The sequence below is a fragment of the Liolophura sinensis genome, chromosome 1 (assembly GCF_032854445.1).
Source record: "Liolophura sinensis isolate JHLJ2023 chromosome 1, CUHK_Ljap_v2, whole genome shotgun sequence".
In the NCBI taxonomy this organism is placed as follows: domain Eukaryota; kingdom Metazoa; phylum Mollusca; class Polyplacophora; order Chitonida; family Chitonidae; genus Liolophura; species Liolophura sinensis.
Window position 1 is genome coordinate 32,205,754 of NC_088295.1, and position 25,466 is coordinate 32,231,219.

General features: G+C 36.5%; 1 protein-coding gene across 2 annotated transcripts; it reads left to right on the plus strand.

The window, feature by feature from the left end:
• Positions 1 to 5,374: 5,374 nt before the first annotated feature.
• LOC135472842 (mitochondrial glutamate carrier 1-like) lies at positions 5,375 to 25,466 on the plus strand. Of its 2 annotated transcripts, none has more exons than XM_064752545.1 (10): positions 5,375 to 5,459; positions 9,294 to 9,373; positions 10,583 to 10,717; positions 11,242 to 11,297; positions 16,545 to 16,635; positions 17,056 to 17,174; positions 18,634 to 18,833; positions 20,514 to 20,616; positions 22,030 to 22,105; positions 22,561 to 25,466. In XM_064752545.1, exons 2-10 carry the CDS (start codon positions 9,357 to 9,359, stop codon positions 22,703 to 22,705), a joined length of 942 nt encoding a protein of 313 aa, XP_064608615.1. In that variant the 5' UTR covers positions 5,375 to 5,459; positions 9,294 to 9,356; the 3' UTR covers positions 22,706 to 25,466. The 2 variants fall into 2 exon arrangements, with proteins under 2 accessions (XP_064608615.1, XP_064608623.1); XM_064752553.1 differs by lacking the exon at positions 5,375 to 5,459 and adding an exon at positions 6,314 to 6,408.

A 25,466-nucleotide genomic window follows, 5' to 3' on the forward strand; every position in this document is an offset into this window, starting at 1 on the left:
ACATGAACTCACAGCGACCGCATTGGTCAGAGGCTCCTGGGTCATTGCGCTGCGCTAGCGCACTAACCGACTGAGCCACGGAGACCCCCCCACCCCCCGGTGATAAAAACATGTGACATGTAGTCCATTGTTGCATATGTATATACCCGTGTAAAGCTGGTATTATTACCTTGTTATACAAATACCATATTATGGAGTTCCGTCCCGGAACATCTATACACAGAAATCTTTATCTGTCGGTAGATTGGCTTTGGCACGTGTTTATAACTATTCGATCTGGAAAAACACTACGTGAAAAGCCAGTGTTTCTAGGAGTTTGGTATTCTATCATTTATATATTCTCACCTTAATAACCTCTCTCCTACGCAATACGAATTATAGAATCGCCATACATCTGAGGAGTACTCCTATAGTGCTTTGTAGGCCGTGTAAAAGAATGGTGTTGGCTATGTGCCATGGGATTCTGTACACATCTAACACTCCCAGGTGTAGCTCAGACAACAATGACGTACATGTATATATACGAGTCATGTATAACAACAGGTGCGGAGATGTCTTATTTGTCGATCGCGTTCCATTGGTTCTGAACCCTGTTTAGCCCAAATACGACAAAAACAGAATAATTCTCTCTCTCTATATATATATACAAGCGAAGGGTTAATTTGTGCCATTGTCTGTTGCCAGAATTGGAATATAGTTATGCAAGTATATACATGTATACAAACGCATGCAGATTTCTCTATGCCCGCATGAGGCTGCTGTATCGGGTGCTCTTTTCGCCAGGAAACAAGCAGGATAAAATTCAGTATCAAATTCGCAAATCGGCAACGGAGTTATTCATAATATCCTTGAACGTGCAATAACGTTTCTGGTATAGCTGTGAGAAATCCGTCAGAATCAATAAGAGGAACTCGCCCGGCGGCAATTTGATCCATTAACAGGAGTAAGAAGCCATCAACGTTCATCTCAGCCCTGGTCCATCATCTAAACCGAATTTGTATTAAAGCAATGGTTCCTTAATTAAAACTCGTCGGCGACCCTTTAATCGGCATATACAGGCAGTGCCATCCACTGAGCGTCAATGCTGTTACAACTGTATTGTGGAGGCTATACATAGGGCTGACGGTGCCTATGTGGAGAGTTCAATCGGTCAGGCCCTCAGCGATGAATTTAACGGAAATCTCAAGCTGCTGTCACTGATTTACACTAGCTTTTGTGTGTGCATGGCCATAAGAGGATTGACTGACCACTGACAGCCGTCATGTTGATCTCCACGCGATTGTATCCATGCCATTTAGGTACTATTGACTGAAAAGGCTGCTTGCAACCGGAAAGCTATACGTGCAGTTCCAAGAAGCATGTTTATTCATACAAGAAAGTCAGGGTCCAGGTTTCGCATATAGGCTCTGGAAGAGCTGCCCTTTTAGATAACTGGAGACACGTTTAGAGCCATTCCTATAAGTTAGATCTTGGCATTTTTAATTCCTCCATTTGTGTGACACTGCATTGTGTACACTCAAAAAATAATCTGCTAATTTTAACAGAATATCTCTTGTTTGTGTGATACTAGAATTTATTCCGTTATTTTAATACAACATCGTGTCATATTCAACATAATACCCTATTGGTTTAATAGAATCTTTCTGCTGAGTAAATAGAATATGTATGTTTTAATTAACAGAAAAATCTGCTGCGATCACAGAATTCATTCTATCATCACTCATCAGACCAAAGATTTTCTGATAAATTTAACACATTATTTTTTGAGTGTATATGGGATTGGCAGACAAATTTTGGACGAATATGGTTTGAGAATTCATTAGATAAATCTAACCCTTGACATCAAAAAAGGCGCTTTTCTTTCCCATATTAGTCCATTCCAAAATGGAGCATCATGATGTAAAAAGATTTGAGAGGCTTCAAAAAGTGTGCCTTGAATTATGGTTTTTTACCTCTGAACTTTACGCCTGAAAACGTGAACACAATAGCGAGGTAGATAATAATAATTGGGCCTCTTCTGGCCCCGACAGCACATTTGGTAGAGCGTCAGCTTTTGTAGAGCGGTAGATTCAGGGTCAATCCTGGGTCGAGTCACACCTAAGACTTTAAAAGAGGAAGTTGTAACTTCCTCGCTTGGCCTTCAGCATGAAGGGGATAGTGCAACTACTGGTTGACCCGTATCAGTATAATGGCTCGGGTGGGGCAACTTACTTGCCTTCGGTAAGGCACCTCAGTGAAGCAGCACCAAATAAAAGAGCGGTGGAAATCCGTCATGCAACAAGGATGCACATTACATGCACTCTAAGGATTCCTTCGTCGTCATATTACTGAAAAATTGTTAAGTACGACGTTAAACCCCAAGCACTTACTCACTTTTCTCAACACACGAGAAGAGATCAGTGTTTCACATGCACAAAGGAACACTGAGAATCCCACAGACTGGTACATGTATACATAGTAGATAGCGAAAGTGCCTGAGAAGTACTGATATATAGAGGCTATGCACGATTGTACGCTTTTGACAATTGTCGCGAGATTTATAATAAATAGTACAGCAACATGTACAAGTATATGCCCTATCACCGTGATCCCAGTGACCTCGGCGTTGTTCAAGATTTCTGTACAACATTTAACACTCGTGCCAGTGATATAACGCGAAAGGTAGAGAGAGTAGACGCTGTGTATTCACTTATATTATTATACAATATCACCTACACCACCATCTTGACATGTGATCCATGCTTTGTTATTTCTTCATCTCATTACATAGAATTGTTTAAATCAGGAATCCTTACAGAGCTTTATCGTCTATATTTACCTCTACACATGCGTTCATCAATCCGGACATACATGCATGAATGGGTTTCCAGGCAGGGACCTATATTACACGGTTCCAGGTACCGTATATATGTAGGGTCATTTTCACACAGCGTTACTGTCATTGAAAATGCAACTACAATGCAGATGGCGTATGAAATATTTATACAGAGAAAAATGCGGGATTGAATTTCGCGGAAATATTACCCAGGCGTCGGGATAATAGAATTACAGGAATTATACCTGCAAAGCAAAAACTTAGCATGCAGACATGTTCCTTGAATTATATATATAGATCATGCATATGTTGTGATTTTGCGCCATGTTGTGCAGTTTGCCTTATCATATACATCCTATACATATATTGGATTCACCCACATGTGTTAGCTGTGTTTTTCCTTCACTTGTATACCGTACAAGGATTGTATGTTTTATGTCTGTATGCTGTACATTTTGCCTTATTAAGAGGTGGCGGGGTCTCGTTGGTTCAGATGGTTAAAGGGTTTGCTCGTTGCGACTATCATATCCTTGACCAATTTCGCGCGTTCAAATCCAGCTCTCGCTGTATCGGCTGCGGTTTGTCTGGTACTTGATGTCGAAGGTCGGTGCATGGTCTAGATAAATCAATAAATAGATAAATTTACTGAGCTAATATATTCATATCTTTACATTGTCAGAATAAAAGAATTATACAGTATTGCTTTGTTTTATTTACACTTTCCGACAGTGCAGATTGAGTTACTCCATTTTGACAAAAATTGCGTTGAAAAATGTATTTACGTGTAGCATCAATAAAAAGTAGCATTTAATCTTACATCATTTAATCTTACATTATGCTGCAGAGGAATTTATTTTTGATTGGAGTTGAATCCTGGATAGGGAAAAAATGAAACACAACAAAAATGGCGTCCCCACAAATACATCAGTCCACTTTACCTCCTCTAACGTAATGCATATACGTATCCTATATATAATTGGAGTGTGACTTCTAAGATCTTAGGATTGTTTTGTATACATATTTTAAATGCAAGCTTTACATGTATTTTGATGGTTCGTGAGATTCATGAAAAAAAAATTGCACATTTCAAACATGCAGGCCATGTAGGCCTATATATATATATATATATATATATATATATATATATATATATATATATATATATATATATATATATATATATATATATATAGTATATTTATTGACGAGATATACTTGCACTTATGTATTCACTAATATTCAATAGAACACACCATAACTTTGAAAGTAGATACTAGTATCCATGAATGCGAAGGAAGCAGAAACAACCAGCGCTCTCTCATCGATTTTATACATGAAAAGAGAGATGACAGTAATTTTATATATTCTTAACTATATATTTATGGATAGCAATATCCTCTAGAGACAGGGTTGCACATATGCTGCACGGTATCAAATCTCGCCTATATATTTACATAGAATAGAATATACATAGTTCTATATTCTATGTAGAGCGTATATACTGACATCGAGGCTTTCAATCAATGTCATATACGAGACGTACTGTGTGCTGCTGAAACTTTTAAGCCAAGGCTTTACCATCAACAGTCTTCATTCAAAGTTTCTTAAAGTTTGTCAGTCTTATCAGCCATGTGTTACAACGTACATGTATAATAGGGCTGCATAAATATCGGATACATTTTTAAAGGATACTTGAGGGAAGGATCTGTGAAATTCGAAATCTGTCACACAAAGAAATTCAGCCCTGTATCAATGTTTATGATGACAGAAGGCCCATGTCCCAAGTAACATGTTCTTCGTTATATTAACTGAGTACACCTGCAGGTGTTAAACACAAAAAATGCCCCAAAATATGACATCTAAACCTCTTTTTTAGTTTTGTGAAACATTTAGATTGTTACCTTGGTGCATTGTTTTATGACTATACGGACAACGTATAAACCATTTTAGAATGTTCAAGCGAAGGCATTGGGACAGCAGTATGTACCGGACTGCAGGCCTCGCTCAACACGACGTGAAATGTAGAGGGGAAGAAAAGAAAAACGCAGTACGTAGCCTTGGCAACCGTAGTAACTAAAAGTTGTTAAGAAATCTGACCTTTATTGATTTGTGGTGGGAGGGATACATGCATTGTTGACAAATACATATTATTATCAATGCTGCAGATTTTTCCTCCCACTCTGAGTCTCATGTATAGTAGTCTCAAATGCATGTGTTACCTTACCTTTATTGTTGTCATAACAGTTAAGCTATACGAACTTAACTTATGAATGATTCATACATATACATGTCGGTACCCAATATGGAGGCTCAAGATGGGCTCTATATACATCTGGTATATAGCAGCAAGAGAAATTTGAGTTTTGTGCTACTGCTATTTTTTTATGAAATCCAAAACACGAAAAATTGGGTACTGTGTGTGATTGACTAAAATTATGGCGCTGTTTACACAGTAACGTTTTAGGTGAACACCATGTCAGATGTACTTGATCTTTTGGAACCTCACCCAAAAACCCACGTGTTTCGATAGGGGGCGCTGTTTCACATGCACACCACAGGCACGTTGATAGACATGTTAATGTTGTAGTGTTTAAGGCAGACATAAGTGGGATAACCAGCGTTTCGGGACGAGGGATACTCTCTGGTACGTATATATATCTACTACACCATTAAATTTCGTGATATTTAAACTGTCATACAGGACTAGTTGGAATGAAAGTTATCAGTGATTTGCTCCTAACACGTAGTTAAAACCTTTTGTAAATAAATAAATCGCTCTTCAGGTCAATTTAGCCAGGTTGCATGTATTGTTTTTATCTCATCTGCGCATAACATTGAAATTGATAAGGAACGAGGATCTTTACCGAGATTGAGTTACGTGTGTCTGTAGTTGAAATAATGCGACAGCTGTTATGTTGTTTTGTGACTGGCAACCGTGCTACTAACGCGCCACTCGTGATCTTGAGATAAGGTTTCTTAAACTGTTCAACTATGTACCGGAATCAAAATGTAGAGTGTAAAGTTGACATTGATGAAAGTCAGCTAGCTGGATGACTCGCTCACCTTACCTGGATGTCCTTGAATTTTTCTGGTCAGCAATGTCAACATTATTGTTTGAAGTCTTAAAGAAAGGTGCAAATAGCAGAATTAAATCGGTTGTTTAAACTTATTGATGTATTAACATCAGCATAAACATTTAGACCAAAAGACAGTTGCACAGACTACATGTGTGTTGATATATTTGTTAGTGGCTGACCTTAGATGTTAATTGCGACTGCAACATCATTTTAAAAACTCCTAAATAAAACCATAGCTGAGGTAAATTGACCAAAGGCTGAATTGATTTCTTTGGATATGTATGGCCATCTGTTAAGAATCAGTATGTCATTAATGCTTTTTACTCTCTAATGATTTTACTCTGTACATGTATGAGTGTTTAAATTCATCTAGATGTTAGCTTTGCTTTTATTTATTCTAGTACCAGTAGTTCAGGGCTGTATTTAGCTCTCCTAATGGCAGGGGAAAACATGATCAACTGCTCAGAGAAGAAAATTTTCAGTGTGCCTGAATTTAAGGGAACAGTTATATGTTAGGTAGGCTCTTGTCATTCTAAAAAATGGACACCTTTTCAGCCTGGTAATTTATTTATTTATTTATTTCTGCAAAGCTCAACGGGTAAAACCCAGTGAGAAACCTGAAATATCCTTGTGTACAAAACATGACATTATTACATATCTAAAACAATAAAAGATAAGATATAACAATAAAACCACTAAAATCTAATTACTAACAAATCTAATCCACATGCAACCTCTAAATCCCAGCATTAAAAGATAGTCTAGAGGTAAAAGTATCAGCAATAGTAGATTTTAAAAAGATATTACAATACATGAGGCAAAAGGATTTACAAATATTAAGATGTGATTGAGATGGTAAAAAACAACTGTTGTTGACAAAGGTTTCTTATGGGAGTATAAAAATTAATTCTGGACAAAACATCGAGGGTATTAAAACATATTTTTAAAATAGCTTGTAAAAATGTCATGTCTAAGAGCTTCTTCTTTATGTGTGGGACTTCCAAATGGAGAAAAATTCCATGTCTGGTGTTGACAGATCTGTTATGTTTTCTTAACTCAGAAAATATTCATTTAGGGTAAATGACCCTCAGTTAAGTAGAAGCCAGTGGGATACCGTGAGCCTTTATTACCTTGTACAATAGCCGGAAGGATTGTTGAAATTGTGTATATTGTGAACATAATGTGACCTACTTTTTTGTAAGCTTATACTTCAAATGTCATATAAGCCCATACATGATCTTGACTCAGTTTTAGAAAAGGTGTGACCGATTTGACACTTAGGATATGACAGTTTCATATTTGGATCAATGCAATAATTTTTATTTTCTCTACGTACATTTTTCAAGTTATGGCAAGACCTACTATTCATTACACTTAGCATGTTCTTTATGAATCAATCTGATGTAGTTTTACTTTTATAATTCTTATTTGTTTGATTGCATGTTTTGTACAAACAAGTAGTAGTTTATATATTAACTCTTTTGGATTTTATTATCTATTTTGGTGCAAAGTGGCATTTGGTCTGTCACTGGACAAATCACAAATTGAAGTTTGGTTTAAATAAGTATTATCTGTATCTGCTTGATGTGGGTTTTGTATAATTTGGAAAACTATCTGAATTGCTAGCTGTTGCTTCTGTGTATGTTGTACATGCAAGTTTGATGAATGACTATGGCTTGGTTTCACAAGTGGTCCTGGAATAACATGGGCAATTACATGACTTATTAAACATGCCTCCAGCACCAGTCACTATAGCAGTTGTGTGCACACAAAAACAGTCAGTCAGTGTGTTACGGCTGTTTTGTGAAATTGGCTTTAGCAGGGATTATCGGCTTCAGTAGGGATTGTGCAGCAGAGAAGATAGACAGATGTCTGAATTCCAGTCCTGATTGAAGGTGGATAGCATATGTACAGTTCACTTACAGCTGGTGCATGTCACACCTGAAGATTTGTCACTGTGTGGGAAAAGCAACTGTTAGCGTAATAAACCGTCAACACAATACAAAATGTCACATTTATGTATATCAGTAACTTGTATATAGTGTATCCATTCCACTGAATCTGTGTTCAGGTATTTTAATAGTATACTTGCAGGCCTACAAGCATGAATATTTAACATGTACAAAGCACAACACTGGGTATATTTGATTGTGTTATGAAGGTGGTGATTTAAAATAATTATTTATGGGGATTATAGTTAGAAGTTTTACACATTATCAATGTTGTTAGATGATCAAAACAAAGCATAGTATTAAAAAATAATCAGATAAAGAGAATAATGATCAGTAGATGTATAAATGTACAAGTGAAGATATATATTAAGGTAATGCTTTCAACATGTTCAAAAACAAACATACGAAATGATATTCTTTGCTAATACTGGAATAATATATTAAAGCTGCAGAGCTTAAAGTAGGGAAAATATTAAAGTTCACACATGGCAGTATAAGCAAACATTGATCAGGTGAGCTTTGCCTTCAGACTTATTTATAGATGTATACTTAGGTTAAATACCAGTATGCTTTTCTTCAATGATTTAGGTTAAATGTCTTGTATTCTATAGCCTGCATTTGGTGAGTCAGTGACCAGTGGTCACTCTGTTCAGTTCACAAGTGTGACTGTAGCTTTTCAAAATTGTTTCTCTTTTCAATACAGTGTTAAATATAGGAATGGAGGTCTTTGACCTGACTGACCTACTACCCTCTGACTGAGTGACCTTTGTACCATATCTGTGTAAATATACCCATGTGGCTGTATCAGACCTGCTGGCTTGGTCTGAACTGTCAGTTCCTGATTTGAGCCCCCCATGGGCAAACCAGTCATTTAACACATGAGATTTGTCTCAAACAACAGATGAGGAGAGAAAGATCATTAAGGTAGTACCTAAACGTGTTTAACTAATGGGACTAACATGTACATTGACATATTCGTTTATCAGGTGATTCAGTTACATGTATTACTGTATTAGCAATGTAAGAAGGTCATATGAAGTGATGTACCTCAACTGAACAGGCTGTGTGACACCATAAAGTCATTAGCATCTTTACATCATTTATATGTACATGGAAAAAAATATCATGATGAAACGTATTTTAGCTTCTCATGTGGTATATGTACAATGTACTGCATTTACCTGGAACAGCTTTGCAGTTTTGAAAGCATATGGATAACCCGGATGGATAAACATGTATAGTAGACACACAATAAGTAATTTAAGACTTTTGATTTAGTCTTGTGATATGAATGTAACTTGAAAACACTGGTGTCTTATCTGTCTGATTCCTAACTGAAAGAAAAAAACATTTCATTTCTCCTCAGACATGTATTTTTTTGGTCATATAAGATAAAGATGTATATGCGCACTTGCACTTTCATGAACATTCACTATCGCTGATTTTCAGAGCACGCATCATTCTGCAAGGAGGCGAAGAAGTTTTTGTTGCCGAAATCATCTCTGACATTACATGGAGTCAAACTTTGTGTAAGTTGTTGGCTTTCTATTGTGTTTGTTCTGACTTATGATACAGATGAGATAACCATTGACTTTTTTTCTTTTTTTTTGTTTTTGTTTATTTCTCAAGATATTTTTTATGTGTACATTTTACCTGTAATTTACAGGTAAGTTACATTGCCAAATTTCAAACTTGTTTTTATGTACATTACACATAAAACTTTGTAAATGGTTTTACTCACATGTAACATTTTAGCATCACAGTTCTAAACTCTTGTACTTAATGTAGAATTTATCCATATTGCCTGGGAGCTTGTCCATGTATGTTATGACAACCACGTCCCATTAAGTACAGTCACATGTTGTCTAGCTGGGCATCCCAGTAAACAAATGTGATTTTCCAAAGCCTTCTTTAAATTTCTTTCAACACCAATAAAAATTCACTAAATTTTATTTATATACTTTTTTTTTTTGCTTTATTTATTTCATTGGTGATTAAGACTGTAGTCAAGAAATTTCCACTCATTTTGGTGGTCGTATTCATAAGTGGCAGCAACTCCAGGTTTGCCTGGAGTGAACCACCACTCTATACAAGGTACCTGACAAACCTTCTGACTGAAACCTGCAACAGAACCAGCAATTCAAACTTGCAGGGCTTATTTCAGGAAATGATTATCCTTGCGAAGAACAAATAATTTAATGCCAGTTATTTCAGAAGATGGGTGGAAATGGATCTAAACGGCCACAGCTTCATAAATTGACTTTTAATCTGGAATTTGTTCAAGGCCATTTGATATGCCATATTAGAGAAGCCCAAAACATGATGTTGTGTCACTTGCCCTCAACATTTATATTTTAAAACATGTAAGACAGGGTTCAAAAGACATCAGTGGAAACAGCTGTTTCGAGTTTTAGAAATATCTCGCATCTGATTGGATAAAATTGATAACATGGCGGTGCCTTCCATTTTCTCAGTGTTTGTGATTTTGATTACTTTAAGTGCGATATATCTTCTATACAACATAACAAAAATGAGAAGTTGTGCTTTTTAATTTTCATGGGGAATACTTTGTCTTTGCATACATACATCTGGCCTAGTGTTGCCTTTTTTTTTCAAGCTTTAACTGACCGAGCCAGCCAGGACAATCAGGTGGTATTGTGGGATTTCTGATACAAAATCTTGAATAAGTAATATTTGATCTTAGTTACATAACGTGTGTATTTCTTTTTGGATTGAAGGCCAATCCCTAAAATCATAAATGGGAGTATTGCTGGAATAGTTGGAGTGACCTGTGTGTTTCCCATTGATCTTGTGAAAACCAGACTACAGAATCAACAGCCTGGACCCAATGGACAGCTGGTGTACAGAAGCTTGTAAGATTGTGCTCTGTTTCATGCATGTATACACACGTTTTGATTTGTGAATAATCTTGATGATGTATGTAAGTATTCAAAAATATAATTTTTAGTCCAGAAAATCCACATACATTGCATGTACAGTTGTGTATCTGAACATAATTTGTCAACAGTTTCACATGGTTGCAAGATGTTTATTCAAGCATGTTATTGTGAGGGCATTATTCTGTTTTGACTGACAAAATGATATACCAACCAACTACCAATGTCTTAAAGTACAAAGTACAGTGATGCATGAATCGCAGTGAAAGTTTCTCTTTCGTATGCGAGAAAGCTGGGTAGCAGAAAAATCATGAACCTTAACACTTATTTCAAATTTTGATGTCATACAGCTCATGAGGATCAAAGCAAATTTTCTGTCTGTATTTCAAATAAGTGTTGTTTTCAATTATTGTTTTTTCTGGCTACATTGGCGACCTGTTGAACATAAGTTTTTTGCTTGTATCTAAAATTTGTACATGAATATGTTTATTTTTTTGTAGGTGGGATTGTGGGGTGAAAACTTTCAGAAATGAAGGGTTCTTTGGAATGTACAGAGGTATGGATTAGTACAGAGTAATATATTTTGCCCAGCGTTGAGTAAAATATATTTATTTCATGTGGATATGTGTTACTTAGGCATATGTACATGTAACAGAAACAAATACATTAGTACATTGTTATAATATCAATACAATCTTGTTAGTTTGTTGAGGTGAGGGTTTTATATCCCTGCATACATGTAAGTTCACATTTACAAGTAACATTGAGTTGTGTTCGTGTTACTGACATTGCATAAATAGTACTAAGTGTGTCCTGGTCATGGGTTTGTCTCATTTTTCATTCCCTGTTTTTATATGATTGTATTGTTTTATATACAATATTACAATACAATATTTTACTGTCCATTGCATGTATGTTTTTTGATAATCCACCATTCACTATTGTGTGCTTTTCCCCTCCATGTACATCTCTATGTTCACCTGTCTTTTATATATGTCTCTTGTGTCCCTCGATCTGTGCTTTGTTTCTTCTGTATTTAGTCCCATAACCAATAACTCTAGTTGAGTATGGCTTGAATGCTCGAATGAACCCAGCCAAGGAAGCACAGTCTCCTATTTCTTTATAAGGCACAAACCTCTGTTATGTCTGTTGAGTACTTACATATGTAGAAAGTGGAGTTCAAATACTGTCAACCAAATACGGTTAAAGCTTTGTTGATCAGCAATTTTTGGCCAGAAGACATAGACATGGCTGGATACATGTAGTCTACTGTTCTCAACAAATACATGTATATCGGTAAGTTACAAATATATGTGTATCAGTAACTTACAAATACATGTATATCAGTAACTTATAAATACATGTGTATCAGTAACTTTAAATTACATGTCAGTAACTTACAAATACATGACTATTGGTAACTTACAAATACATGTATATCAGTACAGACTAACAAATTCTTGAAGTGTTTTTGCATCCATGCAAGACCGGAGGAGAAGCCAAGTATGAAGTCTTTTGATTCTCACCAGTTTACATTTATATTCTCAGAATAGGGAAGCTTGTGGAAGTGCACATCATGTGTAGTAATGATATGTTCGTGTTGTCATGAAGCAGGATGCTCATTGGCTGGTGATTAAAATCTGTGTGGAAAGTACAGAACTATGTACTATGAACTATGTGTACTAGTCTGACAGCTAGAGCTGTACAGTCAAACAGGAACCCACTCCTGGCTAGATACCCCCACTCCTATCTAAACACCCCCACTCCTTTCTATACACCCCCTTCCCTTTTCCTTCCCATTTCCTCCCTTTTTTGCTGCATCACACTCAAGACGTACATGTAACATTCTTGGGCATCACATACCAGGGTCAACAACAGAGCCAAAGTTGGAGCATGATATAAATAGGACTGTGTTTGGTCAGTTTGTTTAGTTTGTCCTTTCTTGAGGTCACTGCTTGCTCATACTGAGCCAGGTGTACCTGGCTTGTTCATACTGACCAGGTGTTCCTGGCTTCATCACCTGTATCTTCTAATGCTCCTCTTGTATGCATAACCTGGTTAACTGATAAAAAAACAGCAGACATTTCAGCAGGCCCAAATCTGGGTGCAGTCAGCAGATTCCCCTTCTTTTTTATTCCAAAGGGTACTTTAGAAGACTGAAGTTTGGGTCATTTTTTGTGTGAAAAGGGCACCTTTTTGGCAGTATTTGATAGGGCAGCGTTTGGACATCGGCCTCTGAATTAAGCTATATCAGGTCTTATTCAAATGCAATATCCATCTGATATACAGCAGCATACATGTGTGTCCTTGCATGTGTATTTATGTACACTGTTCTACCCGTATTAGATATTTAACCATGGTGCTTATAAGGGGAAGTAATAAAATATTTGGCTACTGGCCACACCTGTGTGACTGAGTCTGTAGACAGTCTACACTTATATGTATACGGTGACCTATATGTATTATGTCTAATGTAAGTCTGCAACCGTCAAGCCTCTGCCTGATGTTCTTGACCTTAATCAAGCATCGTGAAGAAATTAGAACACCTCTAGGGCTGCACTAACACATGTAAACAAATAGTACATGATTGTCTGGTGATTTATGAGTTATCAGAGCAGAAATGGGCATTGGGTGGCATTAGCTGCAAGCTAGGAAGAGTACATGTAATGGAATTTATTGCAATTTAGAATGTGCAAGTTTTATGGACAAAATTTTGAGTTTATGTACCATAATTTGGGTTACGCTATCATAATTCTTCAAGTACGTATGTTCCACATGTAGCTGTATTGATGTGGTTTTTTTTTCTGTTTTTTTTTTTTTTTTTAACTCCAAGTGTAATGAAATGAAATATTATGAAATATTATCACCTTAAAAATGTGATAGTGGTGCAGACATCGTGTATTAAACTAAATCCTTTTCATATGGCATGCTGTGACATGATTCTTTGGGGATATTGTGTCAAGAAATATGAAGTTATGTTAGAACATTCCTGTTTGACTCTTTTTCACTGATGGTTCCACCATCACATGTTGAGCCCCAAATAGATACGTGTACAGACATACCTGCAGGTACTCGCCTGTATACAGAGCTCTGCAGGGGCCTTCATGGCCTAGTTCTACCCCACATTTAGTGTATCTTTGTGCAGATCTAATTGGCTCTGGGCAATAATCTATTACGCAAATTACAGTCAGGTACAAGAATGTATTCCACAATTAGACACAGTATGTGCACACAGCAGTGTTATGATATAACCTCAACATATGCTGTAATATGATATGCAAGTATGTGTTTTAACACAGTCAGTATCCTGTGGGAAAATGATCTTTTTAACCAAGATATGTCATATTTCTCATTATTTGCATGATGGACGTGTTGTTAAAATCAAGTGATAGGGATGAACCTCTGTAAGAAAACATCCATCTAATTTCTTGAATGTATACAGACATTGTTTAAAGCTGTCTTACAGTATGTGTTAAGCACTGTTTTGAATGCAATCACCATTAATGTGAAAGAATATGTGTACATGAATTTAGATCTTGTGCATACTATCTTTTCTCTTATTAAACGTTATTACCTTTCTAACTTGAAAATAGATGTTGTTCTGAACGCTATATACCTGTATACTTGTCTGCAATATTTTTTAAACCAACTTCAAAGTTTGTATTCTTCAACTTTTTACCCTCTATACTCTCGTGTAACACCAAAGGTGTATAAATCAGAAGGTGCTGTAGTTCACCTAAAGTTCAACATTTTTCAGGTGACACATTTTGCTTCATCCTGACGTATTTGTATACCACATAGGCCAGAATTGATTCTTGTGCTGCTGAAAGTGCTTTTGACACACTAAACTTTTGGTGAATTACAGTATGCGAAATCCAGTTTAGACATATTCTACATTTTAATATACATGTATTTGATTGTTTGTGGACAGTGTCCCAGCAGAGTCTTGAATGAAAACTCAGAAATTGAATGAAAACTCAGGCACTGTATTGTGGCAAAGATAAACAAATGATGAGATTTTCCTTCTTGTCATCAGCCACGAAAAATTGAAAATTGAAAACAAAGCTAAAATGTATGTGTTAAGTACTGAGTGGAACAAAGTCATGCTAAATTTATTTGATCATTAAGTTCCTTGTCAAGCGATCCATAAAGTGACCTTGTAACAGGTTTGGAAATTGTACATGTATAGTGTCTATCCTTTTTCTTTTAATTTTTGGGACATCTGGTCTGCTCATTTTAGTCAGTGTATATGTAATTGTAGCAGGAATATTGACTTTCTTTTTTCTAACATGGTTAGACCATCTAGTGAACAACACATTCATGTGTTTACTTTTCCGAAAGGCGGGTAAAGAATTGTAATGTTCTACTTTCAACACAGCTAATATCTGTCCCAAAATTTAGAAGAGTTAGGGTACTTCTGGTAAATGGCTTACAACTACCAGATTGTATTTGGACTGTAAGTGTGGGTAAAAAGGTTGAAGATACAAAACAGTAGTAGTTTAGAAATGCCTTCTTGTTTTATGGCTGTTAAAATGTACAGTTAGGGTAATTGTACTAACTTTATTTAAATGGGTTGGTGACGGCCGTAACTACAACTTATCTGGGGTGTGCTTTTTATCTTTACAAGTTAATAGATTTGGTTTGAAATGGACAAGATTGATCATACATTTTAGACACTTTTTTTGTTTTGGAGATATTTTGAAGAATTTTATGAAGGTAGTGTATTTGAAGAATCTTGATGGCATGTGAGGCTGGGTAATGTACTATGAACTTATGAACATTTCCTGCAGATTTTCTTTCTGGTATATGCTGTGACTAAAGCAAAATACAGACATGTCTTCCAAACTGCCTGACTGGCTTTAATTTCCATCTCGGATATAAGATGCCTCACCTCTCTCAGTGCGATTTCTCCCACAATCCATTTGAATAGCGAAAACCTTTGCTCTGGCTGATAATATGAACTAAGGCTGACATGCTTTTCTTTGTAGTGTTAATAATGCATTTCACACATTTCTCTTGTTTCTGCTGTGAATCACTTTGCGCATCTTCCAGTAATCAGTTTGGAAGGACATCCCATCATTCAACTCTTCTGCAATGTACATGTATATCTGATTATCTGAAGTGTCTGAAAAATAAGTGTCTAATCTGTGTGATAATGAAAAACATTTTAATAAACATAATGACTTAACCATTGTTTGTGGGAGATAAGTCGCTATATTGTGGATGATGTACCATTGTGCCATTTTCCAGAACGGGGCTGCTCTGCGCAGCTACCCAGGGGAACAAAGGCGTGCTAACAGCGTACCACCTTAGCTCTACACTTACTAAGCTCCCCTCACTGTGACGAACCTGGTCAGGTGCTGGTACCTACTGTCTCCTACTCAAAGATTCTAAGCTCACCTCATCTATATTTACATGTACCTTTCCTCATATGGAATTTTTTTTGCTCTATTCACAGTGTCCTTGTTTAAATGCCACATTGTTATGTACAGATTAAAGTAACCAACAGTGACAAGTTAGATTCAAATGATTTTCTGTATGCATCAGATCTGTCTGTTTGTATTATTAAAATAAATGGTCTGTCAGGCTTACCATTTTTATATTCTGAACTCCTAAAAGTACATTTTTATGAAAGTGTATTTAATAATTTTATAAGTTTCTACTCTCTTCTTTTTTTTGTGATTTATACAACAATTTTGTTAATATTTCTCTCCCCCTATTCCATATTCTTCAGATCTGTTGAAACTCCAAGGTCTTCAGTTTTTCCTTGTCCCTAACTGTAAACTTTGCCTATGTGTTTCAGGGTCTGGGGTGAACCTACTTCTCATTACTCCGGAAAAGGCAATCAAACTCGTTGGCAATGACTTCTTCAGGCATTACCTGCGCACTGACAAGTGAGTATATCGTTCATAACATCGCAAAAAGTGTACTGAAAAGCAATTCTAACTCCTATGATGGCTAGTTCAAAGAAAAATGACGGCTTAATGTTTTAATATATCTGCTACTGTTAAGATCAACATTTTTGGGTTGATCATAGTTAATTAGTTCAAATGCACTTCAATTTTAACTTTGAGGAGTTGCTTTCACTCGTCTTTTTGTAGATACCATGACTAAAAATGGGTCAGAGGAGCCTTTCCCCTGATGACCCCTTTTAATCTTTACTTGACTAAATTGTGTTTCAGTTCAATACATAGATTTACATTAAAGTGATATTTAATATAAAAACAGTGAACTTATAAAGTGGGGTCATAATACCAAGTACTGCACATGTACATATAAGTGCACGCTAAAAGGTAGACACTTTGTGTTGGCAGGAACACCCTGCCTTTCCACCGAGAGTTACTGGCAGGAGCAGGGGCGGGGCTGTGTCAGATCACTGTCACCACCCCTATGGAGCTACTCAAGATACAGCTTCAGGATGCCGGGCGGACAGGTATTCCTCGCCTAACACAAGTCCAAATGGCCACTATTGCTTCAGGGGCTGTCCGTATGTATTTGCTTTGCACTGCTTCGCTTTTCTTGCTTTCATGTTGGTGTTGATGTCTTTGTATGTTTTTTAAAACTGTATTTGTCACAGTATAGACAAGGACCTCGTCATACATGCGAATTTATTCTCGTAACCATTCTGTAAGAATCTGTGATACCACAGTTGGATAGATGTGTTTTGAAAAAATTCAGTGTTGTCCTTTGTGATATTATTGGTTTAATTACTGTAATAGTATTTACGTTTACATTGTGCTAGGTATACATGTACAAGTGACATAATTTTTTGTATAGCATGTCTGATTTTCAGAAGAAACGGTTCGTGTACTGTCTGTGTGTGTAAGGCAATGTATCATAAGATCTAATTGCTATTATGTGCTTCAAGACTTAACTCTGCATGCTTTCTCAGTTTGTTCCATTTAGCTACATATTTGCCCCATTACCACTCTCCTGCCTTTTTTTTTATAATGTATATGAACACATAGCTGTTAAAGCTAGAAGAGAGTACATGGACATATCTGGGACTAAGATATTTGTGCCTTTAACTGCTGAGACCATGTAAAGGAATGAATGATTATGGCTTAACATGACATTGGCAATAAATATTTCAGCCATATCATAGTGAGCAATGTGTACTTATATGTACAATGCATGCATTATTGTTGTGGTGACCTTTAAAATAGCGGGGAGCATTGTACCAGTGACCGTTTGCCCATTGAATTGAACATTTGACCTGTTCTGCACCTCTCCAGGCCCCAGTGGCCATCCCTGCTATGTTGGTACCTGGAGCTTTATTGAATGGGTTTTGCATGAATTGGCTATGCTGCTTTACTGCTTATGCTTCATTTAATTTGGGCAGCCCACTGATTACTAATTACATCACTTTACATACATGTCTAAAACTTTGAACTGGAAGGGATCCTCTTTTGTAACTTGAACAGAGCTTGAAGCTAACTACAAAATGTTCTGCCAGTAAGACTAGGTGCTTTGAAATCTACATCGAACTGGTCCTTCTGCATACTGGCTAGTCCTACTGTAAAAAAAATGAAAACATGATCTAACTTCTACAATTTATTTTCATCTAAGTGAATAGCATCTAGTAGAGACCATAGTTTTAGATGATTGTTTGTTTATTTATATACATGTACATGTAAGCATATTCACTTGTAACTGAAGAAAATGTTGATAAATCACTCTGAACTCTCATGGCCCCACCAAACTTTCTCTGGCAGTGGACATTGGAAAAAGAGTTAATTTTGTGAGCTGTTGAACATCCAGATGTACCTTTTAATTGTACTATATGCAATACCTTATTTGATGTTCACAGATGTTCTTGAAATAGTAATATTAATACATACCAGATTTATAACAAATTATTTTGTATTTCTTGGAATTATTTGACTTCTCAGCTAAAATGGCAGTGTCTGGAGGGCCAGTGTCAGCCAATGGTAATGTATCTGCTCCTCGCATATCAGCCACAAAGATTGCCATGACCCTAGTGCGAGAAAAAGGCATTTTTGGACTGTATAAAGGCTGTGGGGCGACCATGCTGAGAGACGTGACATTCTCGGCTATCTACTTCCCATTGTTTGCCCATCTTAATGCTATGGTAAGTCCAGGGCATATATGTATCAATTTATTCTTAAATCAAAAATTTATAAATATTATCCTCTCCTTATACTGAATAGTATTTTAGAAAGCTCAGTACAAATGGCTTAGGTACATGTATCCTATGACAAAAGTTTTGTGCTCGTATACCTACATGTGCTCAGTCACACAGTGATGCTCAGTTCCATTATTAAATTTAGATACTAGAGTTATTCCCCCTTGACTACAAGCTGTAGTGTGCGTGACAAACATTAGAACTGTAATTGTCCCCTAACCATACACTTCAGGATTGTTATTTTGCTAGGGTACTTTTAAATGGTTTTTATTCAACTATTATTTGTATTTTATGTGTGGCTTGGACAGTAAATGTCGAAAACAGGTAATCCTTGGTTTTCGTAGAGAGCTGATGTGAACATTTTGATGGAAAGAACGTGAATCAGTATTCATTGAAAATATAGATTACATGCAGTTCAAAGTGAGCATAAAGTCAGCCAATAAAGCTGAATTAATTAATAAAGTAGTATTCCAGAAATGTTCTAACAATAAAAAACTCTCCTTATCAACAAAATAAATAGAAAATTTTTGTCAGCACCTAGCCACTCATTTGGTGATGCCATTTTGCCATGTTATAGCGATCAAGTGACGCCAAAAACCTAGGAGCTCTCCCGTACCATCGGTATTATACAGTGAGAAAATAAAAACAAAAATGCCTGACATCCAACCAACGAGTATCAGCTCTGTTCCGTGTTCAAAGGACCGATGTTCCCTTTAGTTTGGCGCTTTGGTCAGGCAGATGTTCATTCGCACAAGTGTCATGTTTTAACGCTCCTGCTCTTCCTTGTCCTGCATAGGTGAAAGCATTTGGCCTAGCTGGCAGTGCCGACTTCAGGGAATTTATGGAACATAGCAGGACCTTTTTGACGTGACAGCCAATTATCACGTGATGCTTCAGCACTAGTGATTGGCTAAGTTCATAAGGGCTTCTACAACATGGCTACTTGGAGTGAATTGTCCGTCAGAGCCACATCCCCAATGCTGAACTTCATCTTCTCGGTTTTCAAAAGTTTATAGAATTTTTGACATGTTTTTCTGTGATTGCTGTGTCCTAAATCATTTTTTCCATGTATATGTAGTGGCAGACTTTATGTTGACTTTAAGTACTTGTATCAACCAGGAGACAGGCAGCTATAGGCCAGCTACATTGTAATGCCTTTTTAGTAGTGCTTTATCAGTAGCCTTAGTGGATTTGTTCAAACATAAGTCACAAGTACTTGTGCATATATGTATGTAAACAGTATTTTTTTCAAGCTTTAGCTTTTTAGTTACCCTGAGAATGGATTGATCCTTGCCAATGAGAAATCAGAATCAATTCATCAGAATTTTAATGCTGATGGATGCTTGGAAGCTCAATACTGAATCCTTGAATCTTCTAGAACTGCTTTTCCCTCCCTCGCTAACATGACAGTTATTATCATTGTATAAGTATATTGTATATATATATAAAATTTTTCTCACGTGCAAGTAAATCACTAAATAAATATTTCTATTACAAATCAAGTTTTTATAGCAGTAATGTTGTACAAGAGTACAATGGTTTTAGAGGTATGAAAATGCAGCTGCTTACTGAAGCTTTCATTTTGTCGCTTTCTCAGACTATAGTTTTTATCTGGATTACTTTCAGGGTGCCAAAAGACCAGGCAGTGAACAAACTGTGTTTTATCATTCATTTATATCTGGCTGTGCAGCTGGCTGCGTTGCCTCATTTAGTGTCAATCCATTTGATGGTGAGAAGATATTACATTGCAATGTTATAATTTAGTATTAGATAACACCTACATATATATATATATATGCATGTACATAACATTGCTTTTAGTAGGCGCTTGTGGGTTTTTTATATCGCTGCTGATGCTTGCTCATTTCTAGGGGACGAGATGGAGTGGCAGGGAACAGAGTGCCCTGCATCATTTGTTTGTCTTCGGGCTTCTGTCAGGCTTGTCTGCTTCATTATGTGTCACTCCTTTTGATGGTGAGAGAGGAGGTTCTGGCTATCCTGTAACTCTGTTGTTATTGTTTATGGACGAAATCTACTTTGCATGCCATGTGCACGCTAACCACTGTGGCCATTAAATTCCTGTTGAGTTCTGGACTCCCTTTCAAGAGTGTATCTACCACATGTAATTGTGGTATTTGGAACGTACATGTACATTAGCTGTATCTAAAACAGTTTGAACCATCACTGTCCCGTTTGCCATGTTGACAGCCATGCAGAACACTGAACGGGTGTGTGAAACAGACGCATCATAAAAGAGCTAGACTCAAAACACAAGACAGAGTCTGAGCCACTATCTGATCTTGTTTACCTTTTGACAACTGGGTCCTATCCCTATTTTTACTATTTTTACAGTGATGTCTGCTGTGCTCGAACACAATAACAGTGCTATCTCTGCTAGGTTTTGATTAACCTCCCTTTAATGGTCAAGATTCAGTACAGTACAGTTTGATTGCTCTCTTCTCACTCTTATAACAAGATAGATATGCAGATGGTGTGCTACATGTGTGTCTGTTCTCAGTATCTTTTCACTCTTCTGCACTACTACATATGCACACTTTTTGATGTCCTACACATTTATGTTCTTATCAGCGTTCCGGTTTTCATATGTGCTATTAATCATTAACATTGAGTTATTTTTGTATTATGATTTGCCTACTCATTGAGATCATGTCTAAATAGTTGCATATGTCCTGTACAGATCATTTACTAAGACATGTGTAAATCAGGCTTGTAAATTATAATGTAATTGTCAAATTTTCAGAAGTTGTTTTATCATGATTATTTCTTAAATGCCAAAAATGATCTCACTGAGGTGTTTTATGACATTTCACACATTGCAGACTTTTTTCATGAGTGTAGCCCCATATCTGATGTGTGTAATTGTATGTGGATTTAAGAGTAAAAAGCTAGATGTGTTTTGTTGCTTGAATTGACAATTTTCACAATGGTACTTGTAATTTTTTGTTCTGAAACATGAAATGAAGCAGTAGCTATTCCTTTACTAAAACCTTTAGTAAAGAAGTGAGATAGATTTAGCTTTTTATTTGCCTATTTTGAAGTAAAAAGGTATTTGTATTAGGCGGTAAAATTTATAGTTGTGTTTATGCCCTATTAATATTTGAATTTGTTTTTTTCTGCATAGTTGTGAAGACCAGGTTACAAACCCTGCAGAAAGGTGAAGGAGAGATGACCTATTCTGGGGTCGTGGATTGTTTTAGGTCAGTCTTCAATAATCGTCTGTCAGCAACCTGTGGATGGTCATGGATTTCCTCTTATCATAATGCTGGATGCGGTCGTAGAAGTGAAATATTCTTGAGTACAGCGTAAAACACCAATCAAATAAATCAATCAATTGTCAGTAGCCTTATCATTATACTTGTTTGCTTTAGCATAGGTCAAGAACCCGTTGACACAGTGTTATGACTGGTTAGTCTTTGACGGGACATTCTTTTGTGAGAACTCTGTATGTAAGAATGTATGTGTTAATCGAAATAAAGATAAAATCGCAATAGCACCAAGTGTATTGCTGAATATGTAGTCTACCATATGCAAGAAACATTGACGTATAACTTTTAGTCTGAAGCACATTTATTTTGTCAATCTTTCACTAACTTTAATGGATTGAAATGCTTACCGATTGATCCTTGTTGATGTACTGCTCTGTATGTTGCAGGAAAGTAGTGAAGCATGAGGGAGTTATGGCTTTCTTCAAAGGAGCTGGCTGCAGAATCCTGGTTATAGCTCCCCTGTTTGGCATAGCACAAACTGTGTATTACCTAGGGGTAGCCGAATTCCTGTTAGGATTGGAAAGGCCATGAGCCTCATATCGGCCAAGTGACATCAGGCATAACCTGGGGACCAGTATAATTCGAGCAGATATGTCAAGTTCGCAGGCATGTTCTTGTCTTGCCAAAGCTGTATGTGTAGCTTGATGTGGGCCTGATGTAGCTGTTGTACATCATCTGCGTGGTCCAGCAGTGGCAGAAAGCTTTCTCAGATAGTGAATGTGCTGTTGTACTCTGCATAGGCATGACACCACTCAACATTAGTCTTTAAGGAGCTCCCTTTTCTCTATCCTCCTTTCTTTTCCGGAAGTAAAATCATATAAATTATGCTGTTTAATACTCAAAATGTGTAGTGCATTTTATATGCACTGTAAGTTGACATGTAAGCAGTTTATGATCTCCAGTAGAATTACTCACATTGCTAGCTGGCAAAAGCTAGGAGTTCAATTTGGTTACAATTATAAACTGTATATGCAGCTAACCTATTATGTCACCATTGCTAAGGAAAACACTCAGTATGACAAAACTTACAGACTCATTTATTATATATATACATATATCTAGAGAGGGCGAGTGAGAGGGTGGGGAGGGAAATAGATATGGATCATGCAAATCACAGATCAAATACTGCAGCCTGTGTGCTAGGTGCTATGTGCCAATGTTGTTATGTACATTTATATTGTTACACGTTATCACCGTTCGAAGATCATTTAATAGACTATGATTTTTGCATAGCTCACATTCATGTTTTCTGATACATGCAGTTTGTTATTCAGTTATCAGACTTGGTTGACATTAACTTGGTGCTGACTGCAAGAATAAATTTTCTGAAACGAGACTGACTTTTGTTGATTTTGCATCATCAAACCTTTATTAAACACTTCGTTTAACTTTAAGTTTCTTTTACTCGCCACAAAAGTAAGGGGAATAAGTGAACTTAGAATTGTTATACCAGGATAATTTCACGTCAAGAAAGAGTCAACAAATTAGCCTTGAGGCTTGGAAAACAGACAGATATATATCTCTCTGAAGAAATGGAAATTCGTTTTCAGGAGACTATTTTTAACAATTATGTCTTTTTTTTTTTTTTTTGCTTGTTGGTAGTTTGGAAATGGACTGTTCAGAATGCTTGGACAGCTTATAGCATTCAAGAGGACATGTGCCAAGGCATGCCATATAAACCTGTTTGTTTTTATGCTTTTACCTTCAAGGAAAGTTGTACATTGTACTTTCCAAGTATTGTTTTGAGATGTTGTGTTAAGGTACCTGTGTACACATATTACCTCAGAGAGATTCTGAGTATTGCTAAGGACACCCCACCGTCCCAAAATGTTTGATGTCATCAGTTTATGTTTGTTTATATCAGACAGACTATCCATGATAGAAAGGGACCATTTGTTTACATGGTAGCTCTGAAATGGTCTAGATGTGCCACGTTATAGTTTGTCCTTATTGTCCGGCCTATTATACATATCTAAACATAAGGCTGTAAAGGCCAGTAGTTTTATGTACAATGTGATTCTTATGGGCTATATGATGTCATTTGTCACATCCTAAACCAGAACACAATGTGAGTATAAATACAAAAAAGTCATTGAGAAGTTCCTGTCCTATTTAGGTAGGTACAAGCATGTAAAGAATCTCTGATTGTGTCTTACGTCAGCCATTGTTTTGCTTCATATGATTATGTTGTATGACGTGCTTGTATTATTATGCTACATACGTTATTTTTTGTGATCAGTATTATTAGAGGGACAACTGTTCAGTGTTAGCATCCTCCAGTTCCTTTATTTCAAAGATTATCAGCAGTACACTATTACAGCGCCACACAGTTCAGCCCAACTCAACCCCACTTGGGGGTTCAGCGTTTTTTCCCTGATAAGTCCCAACTTGCTGAACTCTTGCGCAGTACTGTGTATAACTTCAGTGAATTTGTTGTTGAAAGTCTTCATCATAAAGGCACAAGTTCATGCTTCTTACCTTTGTTGAATGTTAACTTTGTATTAAAACACATAATTGCAGAAGATTGCATGTGGATATTAATGTACTATGTTTGTCAGCAGATCCCAAAATTGTCCAACAAAGTTCTTCTCTGAATAGTGGGATAATTTATACTGTTATAAACATGAGGTGTATTAAAACGCCATGTGGTTAATTGAGCTTTTGGGTGTGGCTTTAGAGTCCTTGCTATCAACATGTATAAAGGAACCCACCGTAGGCAAATTGTGACTGATGGATTGTTCATGTTAAAATAGGATACCTGGGTGATGGGTGCTCTTATTTTTTTCTGACTGGTTTTTGTGATGTGCTTTATTTTAATTTTTTTTTATATTTCAACTATGGTGCCATTTACTAATGTATCTATGTTACGGCATGAATGCTCACCCTTATAGATACAGATTTCATTCTGGACTGTCGTTATTTTGATTTTACCACCAGGCTCTTTAGTCCTCAAGTTGTCAAGCACATTAGAAAACTTAAGTCTTAGCATTTTTTTCAAAAGGCGAGATTCCCTAGGTCAAAAGTGTTTATATGGAATCTTCAAAGCATTTAAATGGAATCTTCAAAGTGTTTATAAGGCAGCTGCTTTGAAGTCAGATAGTAACAAGTCATTGTTTAGCAAATAAGCTTCATAGACTGTTGTCATCTAGTTACTAGTCAGAACAACTTTTGCATGCTTTGTTATACTGAATTTAAATTTAATTATACTGTTTTTTCATATTTACTTGAGTAATGCTCTCTGTTCAAAAAACACTACGAACACCAAAATAAAGTTGATATTTGTTGACATTAT

Coding starts and splice junctions, on each gene's coding strand:
- LOC135472842 (XM_064752545.1), top strand. Junction 16,636..17,055: donor CATTACCTGCGCACTGACAA/GTGAGTATATCG, acceptor TTGTGTTGGCAG/GAACACCCTGCCTTTCCACC. Junction 17,175..18,633: donor TCAGGATGCCGGGCGGACAG/GTATTCCTCGCC, acceptor TTGACTTCTCAG/CTAAAATGGCAGTGTCTGGA.